General features: G+C 41.7%; 1 protein-coding gene across 4 annotated transcripts in view; it reads left to right on the top strand.

The window, feature by feature from the left end:
- Positions 1–19,588, top strand: part of kcnh4b (potassium voltage-gated channel, subfamily H (eag-related), member 4b) — a 40,005-nt gene extending 20,417 nt beyond the window's left edge. For 3 of the 4 annotated variants that reach the window (XM_019264792.2, XM_010752792.3, XM_010752794.3), the window contains 12 exons: positions 4,385–4,625; positions 5,563–5,720; positions 5,840–6,041; positions 6,994–7,188; positions 7,943–8,142; positions 8,446–8,695; positions 8,782–8,996; positions 14,123–14,161; positions 15,068–15,447; positions 16,072–16,163; positions 16,837–16,913; positions 18,109–19,588. In XM_019264792.2, the coding sequence (XP_019120337.2) occupies positions 4,385–4,625; positions 5,563–5,720; positions 5,840–6,041; positions 6,994–7,188; positions 7,943–8,142; positions 8,446–8,695; positions 8,782–8,996; positions 14,123–14,161; positions 15,068–15,447; positions 16,072–16,163; positions 16,837–16,913; positions 18,109–19,065 (3,006 nt within the window). In that variant the 3' untranslated portion in view covers positions 19,066–19,588. The remainder of the gene's footprint in view (positions 1–4,384; positions 4,626–5,562; positions 5,721–5,839; positions 6,042–6,993; positions 7,189–7,942; positions 8,143–8,445; positions 8,696–8,781; positions 8,997–14,122; positions 14,162–15,067; positions 15,448–16,071; positions 16,164–16,836; positions 16,914–18,108) is intronic. The other variant, XM_019264793.2, reaches the window with a different exon arrangement.
- The last annotated feature ends 960 nt before the right edge of the window (positions 19,589–20,548 follow it).

The following is a 20,548-nucleotide window of genomic DNA, read 5'->3' on the forward strand; positions in this document are numbered from 1 at the left end:
AGACTTTATTTAAACTTTAAAACGTAGGTACACTTCTCTTTAGGGATTAATTTCACTCATCGACAGTTACCGTTTTTAAACTATCAAGGCTCAAAGTTGAGCAGGTTTTTATTCAAATTTCTGGGTTTATAATGGGTGTGTATGTGGCGGAATGTTTGTGCAGAGCAGGGAGAAAAATCAGTGAGAAAATAAAACGTATTCGACTGCCGTGGCCTCAAATGCACCACTACAGACACGATTTATACATAGAAACATAGGAAAATTTGTCGTCTCACTCACATTCGTCTGCTAAAACTGTCAGATATATAGTTTATATATAGTACCGTGTTAAAAAGGCGGAAAATTTTTTGGAGGAAAGCAGAAGTAACCTTTCTCTGAATTGCTCTCAAGGACACATTTCTTCACTTATCGACACAAAACAAATATGTAGACGTCTCAGCATTTTCTCTCTGTCTCTGTCAGGATTTCCAACTGACGTTCCAACTGACAACAGGTGCAGTAACTGCTCTTAGAGCAGGCAGAAGCCCAGTGGCGGCCATTTTAGCAGTTATTGGCTTAACTTGTCTGTGTAAAATGGCCGACAGAGACAGCAGAGCAGCTAGCACGTCAGCTCTAGCTGTAAAGACATGCTAACTGTTAACATTAGCGGCCAATGCTAAAATTACTGCAAATAGCAATGCTAGCAATTAACATTTGCCACTAAGAATTAAATACATGATCATTGTTAATATGCTAATGGTAACATGCTAATGTTAATTAGCATTAGCCACTAAGAATTAAATACATGATCATTGCTAACATCCTAATGTTAATTAGCATTAGCCACTAGGAATTAAATACATGCTACTTGTTAACATGCTAATGCTAACATGCGCGTCAGTGCTAGCAATTAACATTAGCCATTAAGTATTAAATACATGCTCATGTTAACATGCTAAAGCTAATGTGCTAATGATAATTGCTAGCGCGTTGTCTGTCTAAAATGACAGACAATGACAGGAGAGCAGCTAGCGCATTAACAATTAACATTAGCCATTAAGTATTAAATACATGCTAATGCTAACATGCTAGTGCTAACCTGGTAATGGTAACCTGCTAATGCTTATTGATTACTATTAGCCACTAAGAATTAAATACATGCTCATTGCTAACATGTTAATGCTAACATGTTAATGCTAACATGCTAATGTTAATTGCTAGCACGTTAATGCTAGCCATTCATTTTTAGTCACTAAGAATACATGCTAATGTTGACATGCTAATGTTAACATGCTAATGTTAATTGCTAGCATGTCAGAGACAGCACAGCAGCTAGCACGTTAGTAAAGACATGGTAACTGGTAACATTACCGGCCAATGCTAAAATTAATGCAAATGCTAATATACTAATTAACATTAGCCACTAAAAATAAAGACATGGTAATTGTTAACACACTAATGTTAATTGCTAGCGTGGCAGGGCTAGCTGCTCCTGTGTCTAAATAAACGTGAAAAATGACTATTTGAGGTGTGCTTTTTGAATACAGACCCCCGACAACAGCCCACTCGTCACTCTCAAAATTTCTGCGGGAATTTTCTAGTTGTTCATATAATTCACTTTGTATCTATCTATAAATATATACCCATGATATTGCACTGACACTTGTAATAGGGTCTTTTTTACACTGTGGCGTTGTGGTATTAAGTAGTCGATCAAAACACTTCTTCTAACAATGTCCTGGTCAGTGATCCTGCATAGGATAGTCAGTGAGAACTGAAGAAGCTTCTTGGATGAGAGGTGAAACGTCTTCACGGATCTACAACCAATTCCAGTTGCCCCCAGATCTAACCCTTCTTGAGGAAAGATGACCTGGGTGACTGAGAACCTTCACAGTCTTCCACCACAGCCACCTTCCCACGCTGACTATATTTTTCCCATTCTGTTTTCCTCCTCTGTCTGCCTCCTCCTCTTTCTTTCTTTCTTTCTTTCTTTCTTTCTTTCTTTCTTTCTTTCTTTCTTTCTGTCAGTAGCAGTTAGCTAACAATGTGACTCTCTGCCTCCACCCTGCAGTCAGATCTAGACTAGATCTCTGTTTGTTGCCCATCAGTCTGCCAGGCAATGAAGGAAAGGGTAGGAGGGGTGCTGGTTATTTTGCTGGACACATGCATCAATCTGAAAATAGGAGCACAGCCATAAAAACACTGACAGAGAGATATTGTTTAAAGAAGGAAATCTGATTTCCGCAGCACTTTGTGTGCAATTATTTTCAGACTGCAGCGGTTGCATACTTTTTAAATGGTCTACCTCACGCAACATCGCCTCTGTAAAAAAAACAACAACATATTCAGCTTGAATGTTTTTTTCCTCTGAAGGCTCCTCACAGACATTTGACTGAGTTGTTGTTTTCTCTGTTCTGGCAGTTTAGATGCTGTCAACCCATGAGTGTACCAGCTTACTGTAGCCAATCCAAGGCAAGCTGACAAGTAGCTCAGACTTGATTTCAAGCATTTCCCAGGGTAGAGCCACTCTTGCCTTTTTTCACTTTAATGCACTTGTCAAAGGGCTATGGATGCGTTTTTTTAAAAAGTTCAGATTCAAATGCATCTTTGACTGACTGTGAAATACAGAGCACATAGTTTGTGTTTGTTTGTTTTTTTCATATCATTTTTGCCCTCCAGTTTACCTTAAGTTTACCATAACCTCTTAATTGTAACGCAATTTAGAGCAGGAGACAACTGGATTGTCAAAATTGAAGATTGTATTGTACACTGCTGCATTTCTTTAATAAGAATAATCACTTGTAAATTTAAATACTTTAGGGTATAAATTCAAAGCTGAGGTTCCCCTGTTATAGTCTAGATTATGTTGTCACATTGTAAGCCAAATGTATCCTCTTCACCATGAAGGACAGGCTTTTATCGGCGCTAACGCCCAAAGGATGCTGGGACACGTAGTTTGCTACAGTAAGCTCTCGGCTACAGCGTGACTTAATGAGGTGCGAAGACCAGCTGTAGCTGTGTGACATGCACTCCCATGTGTCCCCGCAGCGCCTGGCTTTTCTTTTCTAATCACTGGGATGTGCTCGGCTGACCGCCTCGAGTGCCAAAGGTCGGGTGGGCATCCTGACCTCTGTGATGTAAGACAAATTAAAAAAAGAAAAAAGAAAAAAAAAAAAGCAGCCCAGCTTTTGCTGACATAGCTTGACATAGCTGATCCTTATAGCGGCCACAGCTGTTGATGACAGTCAGCAAGGTCTTGGGAAAAGTCATGAAAACCCACTGAAGGATGGATGAATGATAAATCATGTATCTTTTGACCAGAAATTGTCGAGTGACAAGCAGAACATTTTTACTCCCTATAAAATACACCGATAGACACCGGAAACCATTTTCTTAAACTCAACCACAAGGTCGTCTTTTATCTCCCAATTACTTGCTATAATAGTCTGTCCATTCCCTCCAAGTCAACCACGCAGCACCAGAGGCCTTACAAGGAAATCTCAGGTTGAGACTTCATTAACCAACCTCCTTGTTGGTTGCCCACGCCTGTTTGTGAAGTGGACACATTGTTCCAGGATGGATTATTGCTCATTTATCTCTCTCTTTCTCTTTCCCTCTCGCCACTGTCAAATGTAATAGCTTCTCCTCCTGTCTCCTAAACATGGTTAAGGCTATTATGTGCCAAGTGCACTGCCCCATTTGGGGAGCTGCATTCTCATTATGTGCCAAATGGGCTCCCTACCTCATCGGCAAGAGCAATTCGTACTTGAATTGGATTTTCTCAATAAAAAAAATTAAATGGGTAGAATGAATAAGTGCCTTTCAAAAAAATAAAAAATAAAAGCAGCTGGTGGTTCCATTTCCTTATAATGCAGCTGCCATTGTGCCCCACCACCTAAAACTTAAAGCACTAATGGCATTTTAAGGGATGAAGTCAAGCCAAGGCCAAGTCATGTATGAAATTATGAGGCGTCATTGTTGGTATTAAGTTTCCCCCTCGCTGACCACAGCCTCATCCCCTTCGTTTTGTATTGTTAATGCACAGCCATTTAGAATTGTATTATTGTCTATAGGAGGCTGTCAGAAATAGATAACCACTATCACGACCATATTTGTTTCACTTGAGTTGCCTACCGTGGTGAATCATCATCGGTCAGAGCACAAGAGAGGGTGTTGACATTTATATTGTCTGTTTCTGCTGAATCTTGGCACTGCAATGTCCGTCTGATTATCATTCATTTTCACAGCACTCCACCTCGTGACCATCTGGTTATCAAGTTGTTCATTTATGCAGCTTCTCTAATGTGCAGCTTAGAGCGTGTGTGTTTGTGTCAGCTTGAAATTCAAGAGGCTATTAATGAGTGATACATATTTTTGTGCTTCTACACTACCTGTTCTCTTACAGAGCATGATTGACAAGCCTTCGATGCCAGAGTACAAGGTGGCAACAGTTCAGAAGTCGCGCTTCATTCTGCTCCACTACAGTGTGTCCAAAGCCCTCTGGGACTGGCTCATTCTGCTGGCCACCTTCTATGTTGCTGTCACCGTGCCCTACAATGTCAGCTTCACGCCGTACGATGACACGGTCACAGCTGCACGCTCCACCATCGTCAGCGACATCGTAGTGGAAATGCTGTTTATTATAGGTGAGTGCTGAGTTGTGAGAAGTTACTGGGGAGTCCTGCTTTTTATATAATACAACAACAAATCACTAGGTAGGACCATCATCAAGCATATTCTATCCACTACTACTATTACTACTACTACTACTACTACTGAGGGTTATGTAAGTACTGTGGTGTGCTGACATAGGATTTTCAGCCACCTGACCATTTTCTTGCCACTCTTGCTACCTATGGCAACAGAGCAACAAGGGCAACCCAGCCATCATTTTCCCCTGAAAGTTCCCCTTGTTCCAGGCAACCTTGATTTTGTAGTCCCTTCAGGTTGTCCTTGTTCTCTCCTGGGACCTCTCTCAGTTGATACTACCTGGCTAACCTCTAAAGAAAAGCACCTAAGGGATGGATTAAACCTCATATAGCACTCAAATAAGGCATGGTAGCCAAAAACATTTAGGAGATAAAATATAAAGGAGATTTTAATTTTGATGAATATTTCAATGTTAACATTGGTCTTCACATTGTTGTATGTGCTTTCTTATTTAATTTTGCCCCCATCATTATCATGATCTCACCGTCTTTTAACTTCTCATAACTGAAATTTGAATTGAGTGATGAGCCATCATCTCTGCAAATATCGACAGCTTGGATGACAGATGAGGTTTTGCTTCATCAGGCACACACACCCAGAGGTCTGCCTGTTATGTGCCTGTCACATTCTGACACTGAGGTTAGATGATCCGTCTAGAATACTCACTGATCCATATGGATGCCTGAAAACAATGACATATTCCAGCTGTGGTCTATAAATCACACAAAAAAGTAAACCGCTGGGATTGGATCTGAGCTTGTGACACTTAATTTTTTCTCATTGTGAACGGTCTGTTTGATTTCATCAGCCAGTTTAAACAATATGAATATGACTAGATTATCTTTCAGTCACTTTCAACCTTTCTATTTGCAGACATTATCCTGAACTTCCGCACTACCTATGTGAGCCAGTCAGGGCAGGTGGTGTATGAGTCGCGCTCCATCTGGATTCACTATGCCACAACCTGGTTCTTCGTGGACTTGGTGGCTGCCCTGCCCTTTGACCTGCTGTATGCCTTCAACATCACAGTGGTGAGTACAGCTGGACTATAATATAAGCACATGAGCAGAAAATGTGTGTTTCCGGATACAACAAGGCAGAGTGATTTACCTTCTGTGTCACTGTGCCTGTACTTGCCTCTCTTCTTTAGACTTCCTTGGTCCACCTCCTCAAGACTGTACGCCTGTTGCGCCTCCTTCGTCTGCTTCAGAAGCTGGATCGCTACTCCCAGTACAGCTCCATGGTGCTGACCTTACTGATGTCTGTGTTTGCCCTGCTGGCACACTGGATGGCCTGCATTTGGTACATGATTGGACGCAAGGAGCTAGAGACCAATGAGAGCTGGGACATTGGTGAGTGTGATTGAATCCAGGTTTGGGAGCGAGAAAATAATATTTCGTATCTCTGTGAAAAATGAAGTTGAAGTTCCAACTGATTTTTACCATGTGCCATCATTTATTCATTGTTTTCTGACAGATCAAATATTTTATTAAACTGCTCATTTCATATCTTAAGCACAGACTATCCAGACTAGATTCAGTTACCATAGGTGAAACGTAAGTCAGTTGTTTCCTTGTATAGATAAAACTTATGCCAATACAGTGAGTGAGGTATTTATTATGTCCTCACTCTACAGGCTATAAATAGCCATGGCTCAACTATTGGGATGTCTAGCTCTGCTCAGTGGTGAGATGGTGGCGAACACCAGACACTGGCGCACTAATGAGGACCGTCTCAAATCAGATCAAAAGCTGGTATAAAAAATGACTGGTGGGAAGCAGCTCACTAATGTTTGTGTCACTGTTTAAAAATGGCTCCACATGGAGACCGATAATCAAAAGCTGACAGGCTTCTTCATCTTATTAATAAATCAAGGTTAATCCTGCTCCTGCAACCAGCCATATATGATTTTTAAACAATAAGCAGCGATGCACATGTTGTGGCATACAGCAAAATTGAACAACTGGTTCAGTCTGCTGTGTAATGTGCGTGTGTTTGTGTGTGTGTGATTGTGCATACTTTTGGATGTGTATATTCTGTCTATAGGGAGGTTAGGTCATACATGCTAATTAACACTTGGCCTTATTTATCCCTGTGGAACCAAGCTAATTCTGGCCTGTCCCGCACCGACATGGCAGCCTCCTGACACTGCTGAAAATCTCCTCCTGATAAAAAATGCACACACACATGCACACACACATATACACACACAGATCCCCCAAATATACACTTTTACTATCCAGCTCTGAGCTGCATGAAGACTCATAAAGATAACATGAATCACGCTCTTGCTTCTCTATTAAGGGTGGCTGCATGAGCTGGGCAAACGTCAGGAGACGCCCTACATCAACAGCACAGTGGGCGGCCCGACGGTGCGCAGCTCCTACATCGCTGCCCTTTACTTCACCCTCAGCAGCCTGACCAGTGTAGGCTTCGGCAATGTCTGTGCCAACACCGATGCTGAGAAGATCTTCTCCATCTGCACCATGCTTGTCGGCGGTATGTCTGACACCGGGGTACATTCTCCCTCTGGTGTCCTGGCACTAACAGTGCCGCTGCTCAGCACAGCAGTGCAAGAAATTAAGCAGGAAGCGGGTTGGATTATTTGGCTGGCCTTTTAAGACGCAGCTTGATGTCATCGTTGCAAAGCAATAAACAGATTATTTTAGCTGAGGTGGCAATTATTGGTGCAACAACCCAGAACATAATTAATGTGGGTTTATTTTTTTATTTAGAGTCTCTGCCAGAACAGTGATGTAAACAAAGCTCTGCTGCAATAAGTAAATAAGACGATTGAGTAACATAGTAACAGTAACATAGATGATTGAGTAGTGATCAATATAGGATTGTTATGTATAATCATGAAGAGTGTTTGCAAGGAGTGAAGAGCAGAAGTCACCTTAAAAAGTTTTTTTCTTTTGTTGTTATTTTACCCATTCAAACAACCTCCAGAAAGACGTTTCAGCTTGTACTATTATTTTTTAAAGTTTTTTAAAATTTTTGGCCTTTTCAAGCTTTATTTTTGATAGAGACAGCTGAAGAGTAACAGGAATGTGGGGAGAGAGAGACGGGGAACAACATGCAGCAAAGGGCCACAGGTCGGATTCAAACCCTGGGCTGCCACTGCTGAGCCTTTGTACATGGGGCGGATGCTCTACCAACTGAGCTAAACAACATATTTTTATTAAATATTCAGCCTCCATATTATCATCGACTGTCTTTTATGCTGGTTTTTTTTTAATCTCTCACACAGCGCTGATGCACGCCCTGGTCTTTGGTAACGTGACGGCCATCATCCAGCGTATGTACTCACGGCGCTCTCTCTACCACACACGCATGAATGACCTGAAGGACTTTATCCGTGTCCACCGACTGCCCCAACAGCTCAAACAGCGCATGTTGGAGTACTTTCAGACCACATGGTCTGTCAACAGTGGCATAGATGCCAACGAGGTAGGAGTCCCTGTCATTGTTGCTGTCATGCACTGTAATACTTTTGTATGTAATGCTGTATGCCCTCAAGAAACTTCAGGGCAATGTTCAGATAACATATTTGAGCACTGAAATCTGTCCTACAATCCATTCACAATCCTTTTTCCACTGTAGTTGTTAATGATCTTTTACAACACATTGCTGCCTAAACAGCAGCAATTGACACCCTTTTGAAATTCAAAAGAGGGTAACTGGTGGCAACACAGTCCATTCCCTAATTACCAATCAGTGTCACACCTCATTACATCTGTCACACATCCCTAGCTCCTGCACGACTTCCCTGACGAGCTGCGGGCTGACATCGCCATGCATCTGAATAAGGACATCCTCCAGCTGCCGGTCTTTAAGGGGGCCAGTCGTGGCTGTCTGCGCTCACTCTCTCTCCATATAAAAACCTCCTTCTGCGTCCCTGGAGAGTATCTCATCCGTCAAGGCGATGCGCTGCATGCCAACTACTACGTCTGCTCCGGGTCTTTGGAGGTGCTGAAAGATGGCATGGTGTTGGCAATATTGGGTTTGTACTGTGGTCTTTTTTACCATCATATGTAAGATGTTAATCTATTGGAGCTAGAAAGAAGATTTTTATTGTTTTGATTTTAGGAAAAGGGGACCTGATTGGCTCTGACCTGCCTGGAGTAGACGAGGTGATGAAGACCAATGCTGACGTGAAAGCGCTGACCTACTGTGACCTCGAGTATATCAGTGTGCATGGCCTGAGAGAGGTGCTGGAACTCTACCCCGAGTACGCCAGTGTGTTCTCCAGCGACATCCATAACAACCTCACCTACAACCTGCGTGAAGGCAGCCAGGAGGAGGTACGAAGTTCACATCCACACGTAGAAAACTGCAGTTGATTAGGACAATTACTGTAATTTTCGGACTATAAGCTGCTTTTTTCACACGCTTTGAACCCTGTGGCCTATACAACGGTGTGGCTAATTTATAGATTTTTACTGGCCAACAGCAACTCGGGGGAACTTTCTAGCAGTAAACGCAAAAGTGAGACAGACATGTGGGGAAAGATTATGACTTTAGTTTTGTGTTTGATTTTGAACTGTCATTTTGCACATAATGCACACACCCTCATCATGGAAAACACACAAAGAAATGCATATGATGCAGCTTTTAAGTTAAAGGCAATCGATCTGGCCGTCAAAGAAGGAAATAGAGCTACTGCACGTAATCTTGACATCCTCTGTTGATGGCGTGTTGGTGCCGTACTGGCAATTTTCAGGCAAAGTTTGAAAAAAAAAAACGTAAATTAAAACAAAAAAAGAAAATCTTCCTTGAACCGTCTCATCTCATATCATGTTACAACATGAAAACCTGCGGCTTATATTCAAGTGTGGCCTAAAATGTATTTTCTTTTCAAATTTAACTGGTGCGGCTTATATTCAGGTATGCTCAAATTACGGTAAACCTGTCATAGCCATCTATTTAAACTTTCATATACATATATATTCATATATATTAAAAACCTTAAGAGCTACCACGAAAACCTCATGTTTACTATTTAAAAAAAAGATAGCTTAAATCTTTCCTTATTACACATTTATCAGTTGATGCTTCATCACTAAAATGGACCGAGACATCTGACCAGTGCCCAATGTTGTATTTCATTGTTTTTGTTTAGTTTGTTTCATTTTACATCACATCTCAGCAGACACTACAACCTCACCGCTTCCCCCTCTATTTGTCTGACCGTAGAATAGAGCATACAACACAGCCGACAACACATTTGTGCCCCCTAAGGTGCTTTTGTCACTCTGCTTGACACTTGTTCTACCACAGCGACCAAAGGGCTCTTGGTGGCTTGATTGTCACACCAATTACCATGGCGTGGGTGCCACTGTCAGGCAGCCCGTATCGCTTCCCTGTTGCCACCCCAAAGCACAGCAGGATGACATTACACCCAGACGCTCCGACCTGCTCTCAGTTCTGTCTGTTACCACATAACAGTTATTTAAGAAAGCATTACATAAGGCAAGATAATCCTCCTTCTGTGGAAAAAAATGTACGTATTAATGTTACCCATGTAGCCATGTTTTCAGGCATTGTTATAGTCTGTTTAAAGAAGACACCTTCAGAACTCAAAAACTTAATGATTAATTATTAATTAATTACAAAAACAGAGCAACAAAGTTCAGTGGCTGTTTAGTGTGACATTTTGTTGGACCGTACAATCAAAACAAATTAATGTCATTGTGTGACTGACAAAACTGACAACCCTCCCTGAGGTCTTTTTTGCTCAATAATTTATTCATTTTGGGTTTGTTTTTTTTTAGTTTGGTTTGGAACATGAAAGAAAGGACATCTGTGCTCGCTGTGTTAATTACTAGATGTCTTTTCGTCAGTCAGGCTGAGAGAAAATGGCTTCAACTGTATTATTGAGGCCTTTGGAAACATAATAATTATGTTTGAGGAGTTTCATTCCATAAAAAGGCATCATAGATCAAATTTGACACCTTACAGGTTCAATGTATATATGATATGTATGTATAATTGCTATTATTATAAGTTCTCTGGGAACAAAGAATTTGGTGGATATGGATGCCACATACCTGCAATCATGAGGTGTGGCTGATCACGAGTTCTAGCTCTGTACTTCTCTCGCACCATCTGCTCAGAGTTTATGCTCAAGCACAAAGCCAGGGCACCAGTGCACACCTGACAGGATGAAGGAGTACTTAGCTACCTGGCTGAACTGCCAGGTCCCACAGACTCCTGACACACGCACAAACACACACACACACACACACACACAGTCATACCAGTCTCATCCACGTTCTCACAGTGGGTGGTTTGAAGTGGGAGTTGATGTAGGATTTACACTCAAGAGAAAATTGTGTGCTGACTGTACAGCAATCAGTCAATTATAGTGAAATACTGTCAAAGTAACAGATTGTAAGAATGCATATTACAGTGTAAGGTATCCAAATGGGACTACTTTATCTTGTCTAAAAGAGAAAACCCCAGACTGCCAGATGGAAGATCAGGATTTATTGTCAACTCCATAATTCAGTTTAAACTTTTATTGCTGTGGTGTCAATTAAATTCTTTTTAATACGGTTTGGTAAAGAACATAAAGGTTTTTACAACATTTTACTCCAGCCAACAGTCACAAACAGAGACAAGAAGTATTTTATTTTTATTGCAGTGTTAGAAAAAACATTTATCCTGCTGTCAAGTTGACTTTTCAGCTTGAAGTGTAGCAGATGTGGAACAATCCTCACCAACCTTCTTACAATACAAAAACACTATCAAATCATATTACAATGTAAAAACAATAAGATAGTATGACAGGGGCCACTCATAGTGATGAAGCTACAGAGAATTTTAAGCTGAATCTGTATCTCCCCCTCGCCTTCACGGAGTTTTATAGTGAGTCTCTGCTGATTGTTTAGCTCTCCGGTGTGGCCTCAGCAGGTAGCCGTTTGCAGAGAAATAACTCAAAAGAACTCACAGGTTGAAACAACCACAGGCAGTCTGCACTCACTCCCTGCTTTGCTATGTGCATCTTTGCCATCACTTATTAATAATATTAATGGAAATATGATCCTGACCCAACTCACTATGCATTATGAAACAGTAGTAAACAATCACCTTTTTCCACTACTTAGAAATCAGGGACTATAGATTGTTTGTTAAAGGTCAGTATGTTGAAATGAGGGCAGGGTCTCAATGATTTATTCTCAGATCATGGATAGATACAATTTGAGAGCAATGGAGCATGATCAAGGCCAAAGACATGCTTTAATAGATCAGAGTGCTACATTGGCTACACTTCTCTAAAACGAAACCTGAAAGGATATTCTCAAATCTAAGCCGTACATGAAAGGTGCAAATTGACTCTGTGTTGTGTGTTATGTTCATCTTTTTTGACGCAGTTTCCAAGATTTGTGGCTGTAACATTATGCCTTCTTCTACTATTGCTATTTTTGGTATATTCTCAGTTTTAGATTAATCCTGTTCAGCCTAAAAAGTAAAGATTTTGTTATTGTTGTGTTCACAACTTCAAGTTGAAAGAGGTTTTATGCACTTAGTCAAAGACCTCGGAGCATGGCTTATTTCTTTTGAGAGATAAAAAGTACAGAGTGGGAAGGTCATTATACCACCAGGGAGCCAGCACTGAGTCAAAATTTTTTGGACTATAATGACCATGCCCGCCACAGGGAAAGTTAAGTAGTCAGTAGTCATGGGGTGTGAAGAACAAGCTGGTCCGGCAGGAGTTATAGGGATCTAACCCCCTCTGGAGCCTCAGATGACAACAACAGTTTAACAAAGTTGATAAAGGCAGGCACTGGTAACCAGTGGTGGGAGTGCACAAAAACAAAAAGCGAGAGACAAGATGAGCTCAGTGTTTTTGACATGTTGGATGGGATAACAATACAAACCAGGAGTGGGCTGACGGAGTACAGAGAGGAGATGACAAAAAAAATGTCACATCAACTGTCCCAGGTGGTCTTTGTCCCAAATTACCCACCAGCACCAGTTTCTAAATACATCTGTGCTAACAAACAAAGCCTTTGCTTTGTTAATGCTTCATTTTCTATCCACAAGACTTGGTTGGAGATGGTTGTTCAGATCGTTTAGAAGTTCTGTGAGGCCACAAGTCATATCATGTAAACATAGTGCACTGTTTGCTATTTTTGTCATCTTGTTCTTCAGGTTGTGTTTTACTGTTTCTCAGTCAGATCCCATTAAACGTATTCTGGATTTGAAAGACAAGTTCACCAAAGTGACAACGCTGACCTTGGGAGAATGTGTTCTGATTAAAAAGCGTGCTTGTGCAAACACTTGCGTCCCTGCAAACCCACTTTTCTATGTGGGACACTCGTGGCATCAGTGCCCCATTAATTGATATTGTTGTTCAATTAACATCATTTGAAACCAATATTCCTCGCTGGCTAGTTAATCATTCCATGTTGCTCCAGGGTTAATTTTCCTTTCCTTCCTTTCCTTCCTTCCTTGAATAGACTCTCAGATTTGTCCCCGCTGCCTCTCAGATAGCACCACCATATAAAGAAATTCCAAGTTTCACAGCCACGGTTATATTCTTGCTTTGATTGCTTTTTAGTTAGCATGATTTTTAAATTTAGTATTGGGCTTCAATGAAAGATTAAATTTAATGCGTAGTCTCAGTGGATTGGCTCCCGTCGACAAAGAGTATTGCTGGCACGAGCCTGGTGGAGCGACAGACTGTGGCTTGTGTTGTCACATTAAGCCATGTCATCAGGAGCACATTTTTCACACATGAGGAAAGACTTCACACTAGCACAGTTTTATTTGCCATCCAGCTGGTGATTATGGTGAATTGTTAACAATTTCTTCACACGCCGGCAGAAAGACAAACCTTCGCTGGAATCCCTCCGCAATCAATGTAGAAAAAGGATTGGTTATGTGATTCATTGGCCAAGGTCATGTAAATAGAAGCGCAATAACAAATAATAATTTTAAAATGCAAATTAATTAAAGTTCCCTGTGGAGTTTTTGACCTCTACTAATGGGGGTGTACACATCCATGCAGGTGATGCAATACACAGTCCTAACAATGGTATCACACCATTCAAATAAGTTATGGTGCATAAGTTATGTACAAAGTCGAAGAAGACTGCAAGATAGTAAACGTGGATGTAAACAACACTGGATTTAAATGCTTAAAAAAATGGCTTTGCAAATGTTTTATGAGGAATGAAATGTATGAAAATGAAGAAAAACTTGACACATTTGTTAGTTATTAACTCTGAATGTAAATATGTTTACATTGTTTCTTTACAAGGAAACTCCACAGGGCACCTTTAATTTCCAAATATGTCATTGCAAGGGTTTATTGAATTTTTTTCAAGGTTTTTCAAAGAGGATACAAAGTTAAACGAATAAATACATTTTGCCTGCGGTTGTGTCTTTTGTAATCCCCGTTGCTCCCTTTGTGTTCATGCAGGGCTTCAGCAGGTTCTCAAGCTCACCCAGGCTTTCACACGTGAGTCCAGTTCAAATTCAGTCTTGTTCCTCTCGCAGAGCACAATACATGGTTTCCTTAACATACATGCCTCTTTTTGAGTTATAGTAGAGTTGGCAGCACCACAGCACAAAGGTATTTGTGTCATGCATATCAATTCCTGGTTTTTAGCGGGCATGTGTCTGATTTTTCAAGGTAAAATCCTTGTGTTTTTCTGGGACATACTGTATTGCATATGAGTGCGGTAGGAGGGTTTGTGCGAAGGACTTCCCCTATAGGTTGAAACTCATTTGGAACAGAGAGCGCAGTTCAGTCCCTGGAGTTATCTCACTAACTGGGTCAGTAGCTCTCCTGATGGGAAACCTTATGAGCCACTTCTCTCACTATGTACTGTATGTTGTATGCCCCGCCTTTTTTTGCTATTATTAAAATACTGTTTACAGTGCTTGTTTTGTCTGTTATTAAAAGTTCAGTTTAATGTTAAACCAACTGATTTACTCACAAGCACCCCAGCAGCCGTGCTTAAAGCGTAATAGATTTGTAACTGGATTAAAGTAATGTGATTAAAATATCCTCAGCTGTAAGTCATTAAAATCTAAATGACACAATATTGCCCTTCATCAGCAGCTTTTAAAATAAAAAGGGTTATTATGTGCCAGATTGACATGTTTTAATGGGGAAAGGTATTGTGAGTGGCGTTATAAATTTGTTTTTAAATTGAATTTCCAAATTGTAGAATATTCCATTATTCATGTCATTTTTATTCCAGTATTCCAAATTGTATTTCTGCTCTTATCAATTCGTATCCTCAGGGTTTAAATTTTGACAAACACAAATAAAGGCAGTTCAAGGATAAGTGTACTAATTTCATATTTTAAAAGTGTAGAGTTATTTATGCTGCACATATTTGTATTTACTGTCTTGCAGGAACCCAGGCTCCCCTCCATCGTGGAAACAAAAGGGGACAACCCAGACGACTCCTTCCACCTCTCTCCAGCGAGCCGCTCCCGTCGCAACCTCCAGCTGCCCAGCTTCAGCAGCCCTGTTCGGCGTACCTCCCTGGGGAACCTCCTGGGGGACGAGCTGCGGCAGTTCAACACCCTGCGACGCTGCCGTTCACCAAACCTCAGCCGTAGCCTCCATGGGCAAAACCCATCCCCTCTGCCACAATCGAAAAAAGACCACAGCATCCCTACTGTCACCCTGGCCTCAACTTCAGCCCAGGGAGAGTCAGGGGCTGAGCAAAAGCCTTCAAAGCTGCTTATTCCAACTGTCACCTGCTTTGGACCTCCAGATCTTAGTCCCAGGTATTGTGACAGCTATCATCAAATTTAATCTTTAAAATATAAAATGTGTACTCAATGTAAGTGAGATTAGTTACATGATAGCATCTTTCTTTCTTCTCAATCACCTCCCGCACACACACTGCTTCATGACGCTGTTTCAACCTGACAGACTTCTAATTTTATCCACTACATTATGTCAATATATTCACCCTGCTTATAATAGCCTTGGAACGTCTGAGATGATCAAAGTGAGGTGTTGCAGTAATAGACACCTAAAGTCATGCTACCAAAACCTGCATCGTCTACTTAATGTAAATTGAGTGCATTAGAATTCCATATTTCAACAGATGTCACTGCATTTCATTACCAGAGCACCTTATCCTCCTGCCCCAACCATCTGTATTCATAATGTATCCCTAAGTCATCCAGTAAGTTCTAGATATGGGTAAGTGCTGGTTCAGAGAGCTCAGGTATCCGCCCCTCCAGACTGGGCTCTTCTCCTCATGTTCAAACCCACATGGGCCTCTGCCAGCAGCAGCTCTCATGGCACATTCCTGGGTCGTCTGCTGGCTCCGATGATAATTGAAAAAGCTCTACTGTTACATTAACTCCAGCTTCCCTCCTCTCCCCACCCCCTCCCATCAGGGTTGTAGACGGCATCGAAGACAATGGGCACACGTTCCATTTCAACGTGGAGCACAGCGGGCCTAAAGCCAGTACAGGAGGCAGTACCCAAGGTAAGCCAAACCGCCACCAGCTGGGAGGGTCACCTGGGTGCCAGATGGCTGGAGGTACACTCAAGAGTTCAAACCGTGGATACAGTAATGCAGACCTGCCTCCTTCTGGGGAAATATGAGAGCGCAGAGGAATGAAATGACAGCCAGGTGTCCCAAGAGTCAGAGAACATGTTGGAGGACAACACAGGTCAAAGCAGGGCACGGATCATCTGATCAGAGCTTTCACTGAACATATCAGAATGAATACTCAATTCAGTTGAGGTCCGACTAATTTACTTACCTACTACTTTACTTTACTTTACTTAACGAGTGCTTTGGCACCAGAGATGCATGTGTTTGGGGGTTTTGTTTGGTTGTGACCATCCTACAGTGCCTCCTAGAGGATTGCATGCATTTTGCAGAATCCTTTTGCAGTTCGTGCTTCTCTGATACTGGTCATGTTTTTAGAAGCTTCCCTTTGGCAGATCCTAACATGCTGGAGCAGCATCATACAGTCACTTTCTTTCTTGCGTAAACCATAATATTATAGAAACAGCTTACACAATATTTTGGGACATACATACATTGTGTTTATGTAATTTGGTATCTTCTGGAGTAACACGTCATGATTCTGTCACATTAAAAATGATAAATCCTTTCCTTCCTTCGCGTTTTCTCCTCCTCATTTCTCCAGACTCCGCACAGGCTAATGCCACTCTGCTGCAGGAGACAGAGGAGGTCAGACACAGCGTCAGTCAGCTCAACCACAAGGTAAGTCACAGTCCTACAACCCAAATTAAACCCGACTGGACCAAAGATAATGTAGAATCAACTCTGTATCCCTCCCATCATCCCGTTTGTCTCCTGTCTGTAAAGTATATTATAGTGACTGAGTATGGAAGGAAGCGTGAATTAATTCATAGTAAGAAAATACAACCCGTGGGGTGGCGTTTAGCTCAGTTGGTAGAGCAGCCACCCCATGTGCGAAGGCTCAGTCCTCGCTGCGGAAGCCCAGGGTTCGAACCTGACCTGTGGCTCTTTCCTGCATGTCATCCCCCGTCTCTCTCTCACCACATTCCTGTCACTTTTCAGCTATCAGCTTTCAGCTATTTTCTCTATCAAATAAAGCTTGAAAAGGCCAGAAAAAGAAAAGAAAAGAAATTACAACCGGTCTGCTATTTCAGCATTAATTTGACTTCCTGTTTGAGTCTTTAGAAATCTTCAGTGCAGACCAATGAAATAAGCAGAAGCTCATAGGCTCTTCTCTGAGCATCCCTGGCATCTCATTCAATAATCAGCCTTGGTTTTACATATACAGGCTGAAACATACAGGCACATTCACTTTCTACCTTGTATCCCAGTCTACCCCTGCACTCTCAATTTCAATGTAAATGGAGCAAAAGCAGGTGCAGTGTGAGGATCCAGATGGGCCCAGGTAGGTGCTGTCTGAAGTCGATATTAATTAATCAGCAGGGCACACTCTGCAATGCAGACGATATTGGAAGTGCTGACTCAACAATCTGAAAGAAGCAAAAAAAATAATAATAATTATACGACAAGCTAGCTCTACTTGTGGCCCTTCTCTGCCCCCCTTTGTCTCTCGTTTCGCTCCCTCTTTCCCAGTTTTCTGTCTACTTTCTTGCCTATTTGCGTCAGTTACCTCAGTGCGTGTCCCTCTGGATTTCACTGCTGCGTAAGAAGCCTGCGTCAGAGTCATAGACGGGTTTATAAATTGTTTGGTTCTTCTTTTTGGGAGGTCATCAGAAAATTACATCTGGACATGAGTCTGAGATTAAACCTTAAAGATAGAAGATGATTTGACTTAATTGGGCAGGACTGTACTTTGAAGCTGTCCTTGCGTAGTTTACCTCACTTGCTCAGCGTATTAATAGACTTTGAAGGGTAGGATAGAATATCCTCCAAGTCTTTCAATGTCACAACTAAACTGTGTTCTCTCTCTACCCAGTTGGGCACATTAAACCAGGAAGTATCTGAGCTCACCAAAGGCCTGCACCACATGATGCATCTCCTCCAGGCTCACGTATCTGTGCAGCACAAACCCTCCACCCCCTCGTACCCGTATGGTGTCCAAATGGTGTCCAACCCTACAGGCTACAGCCACCAAAACGTCCCACCCACTGGCCACTGGAGCTATAGTGCAGCCGCTGAACCCCAAACAGAACACCACCACCGGCCTCAATCCTGTAGTCCACCTGCTAACTCCTGTTCGTCCCTCCCTGTAGACTCTGCACCCAGGTTAGACCCGTGTCACGGCTCTGAGAGCGTGACACATCTGTGGAGCAGCCCATCTCTTCTTAGCATTATCCCAGACTTCCAGGATGGAAGTGCAGGCCTCGCACATCATGCTGGGCATGAAGACTCTGGCAACAGACCTCTCAGTGCTAGCCCAAACACCATCAGCCAGTCCCAGCCCACTTTGTGCCTGCAGTCCGGTGCCCCTACAGGTATATCCACACACAGCCTGCTGGACTCGTCACCCACTTCTTACCCCCATCTCAGTCTGCCCTCTGACTCCCGTCTCAGCTTATCACAAGCCAGACATGAGGACATTTGTGCTCTGATGTCTGCCCCACCATCTCATAATCTGATCCAGGACGCTTCCATCTTCCAAATGGAGGACTCACGCCCCTCAATCCACTCAGTGTCTGCCTCCTTACCCACATTGCCAGACCAACCTCTTGGATCTACCCTGGATTCAGGATCACTGCGATCGGATGTTCTCCAGCCCCACCTTCCCCTGGGTGACCCATCTGCCATAGAACACACCAGTCTGGAGTGCCTATTGGGGAACGGGGGCTCTATGGAGAGCAGGGACAGTGAAAGCGCGTCGTCACGAAGGTCCAGCATTGGCGCCCAGACTCAGAGCACAGAGCAGTCGTGGTCTTTGGACCTCACAGATTAAACTGTACACATTTCAGGGGCAGACTCACTGTTTCACTGCAACCGGACGAAAAAGTTATTAACATGCAACTGTTGACAGTGTTTAAAGAGACTCTGCTGGAGATTGTCAATGTGTGCTGTATTTCTCCCTCTTAATTCCTGGGCTCTCATATTTGTCAAACTCCATGCAACTGACACCATTTCTATGCAAAAGCATGTCATTTGTGCATTATCTTGGCTTTACAGAATTGTGTCCTTTTTAAAAAAAAAAGAAAAAAAAAAGCAATTAAAGAAACATTCCACAGCGGTGGGTTCCAGTATATACTGTATATTTTTTCCAGCATCCTCAGAGCAATTTGCAGTTGATAATACCTGTTACCTCCTTGCATGGTAAAGTTGTTTATTCTTTTTCCTAAGGAAAAGGTTTCCAAATCAATGTGTAAGCATTCTACATGACAACCTGTTGATTGTGCACACAGATACTGTATTTGTAAGGCAGACAGGTCCGATTGATGGGTGTTTTAATATACAGAGGAACAAAAAAACGACACATGCTTCACCTTGCATATAGGGAGTAGACTATGTGCATCACACAGCATAGATTGTTTATTGTTTTAAATTGAATGTTTTTCTCAGTTCAGCATTTTTTAAAAATGTTTAATTTAATTAAACATATCCGGTTTTAAAGATCCTTCAGGAGATGAGAATAAATTCCTTATTTTTTCTTCACCAAGGCATTAAAGATAGCGCTGTGAAATAGGTTTAATTGCTCTCTTCACAAAAGAACCTTATAAAAGCTTGAACAATTCTTTCTCAAGGATCTACACGAGATAGCTGCTGATAAAATAAACATAAATAAATATACACATTTAGATGAAAAGTGGGTCACATGAAATATTTATTTAGTACTCTCATTCATTTACAGAGTTATGAATGCCTCCTGGGGAAAAAAAACAAAACATTAACTCATGATACTCATACAATATTCAGAGTATTCAGGAACTTTGTTTTTTTTTTTGATTGATTTCTCCTTGGCTGGCAAAATAAAGTATGCAGAAACGTTTGACTGTGTCCTTTCCTGTGGTGAACTGATGTTTATCATTTTACTGGAAAAGAAACAGAATAAGTGAGATATTCGATGAACCACTGTGTAGTTAAAATGAATAATTTTTGGGGCATTTGTCAAGGATATGTTTAAAGTTGTGTTTGACAGGTCCTCTATAATTCTCAAACCCAAATCCCAAAGTGTGTTGCATACATGTATTCGGTTATATCACAGGACTTAAATGTTTTATATGGTGGGTTATTCAACTTTTATAATCTGAGAATGGCAGACATAGTTGTAGTTTATAAGTACACTTATTCACACTTGTCTTCATTGGAGAGGCTGGTGTGCAGTATTAGCACTTAGGGATAAATAAACAGAAATTAAAGTATAATTTCATTGTATATAGTCATGTAGTGGTTTGGTTTAGCTTATGACTTAACAGTAAATCTCTTTTGAT

The sequence above is a fragment of the Larimichthys crocea genome, chromosome XVI (assembly GCF_000972845.2).
Source record: "Larimichthys crocea isolate SSNF chromosome XVI, L_crocea_2.0, whole genome shotgun sequence".
In the NCBI taxonomy this organism is placed as follows: Eukaryota; Metazoa; Chordata; class Actinopteri; family Sciaenidae; genus Larimichthys; species Larimichthys crocea.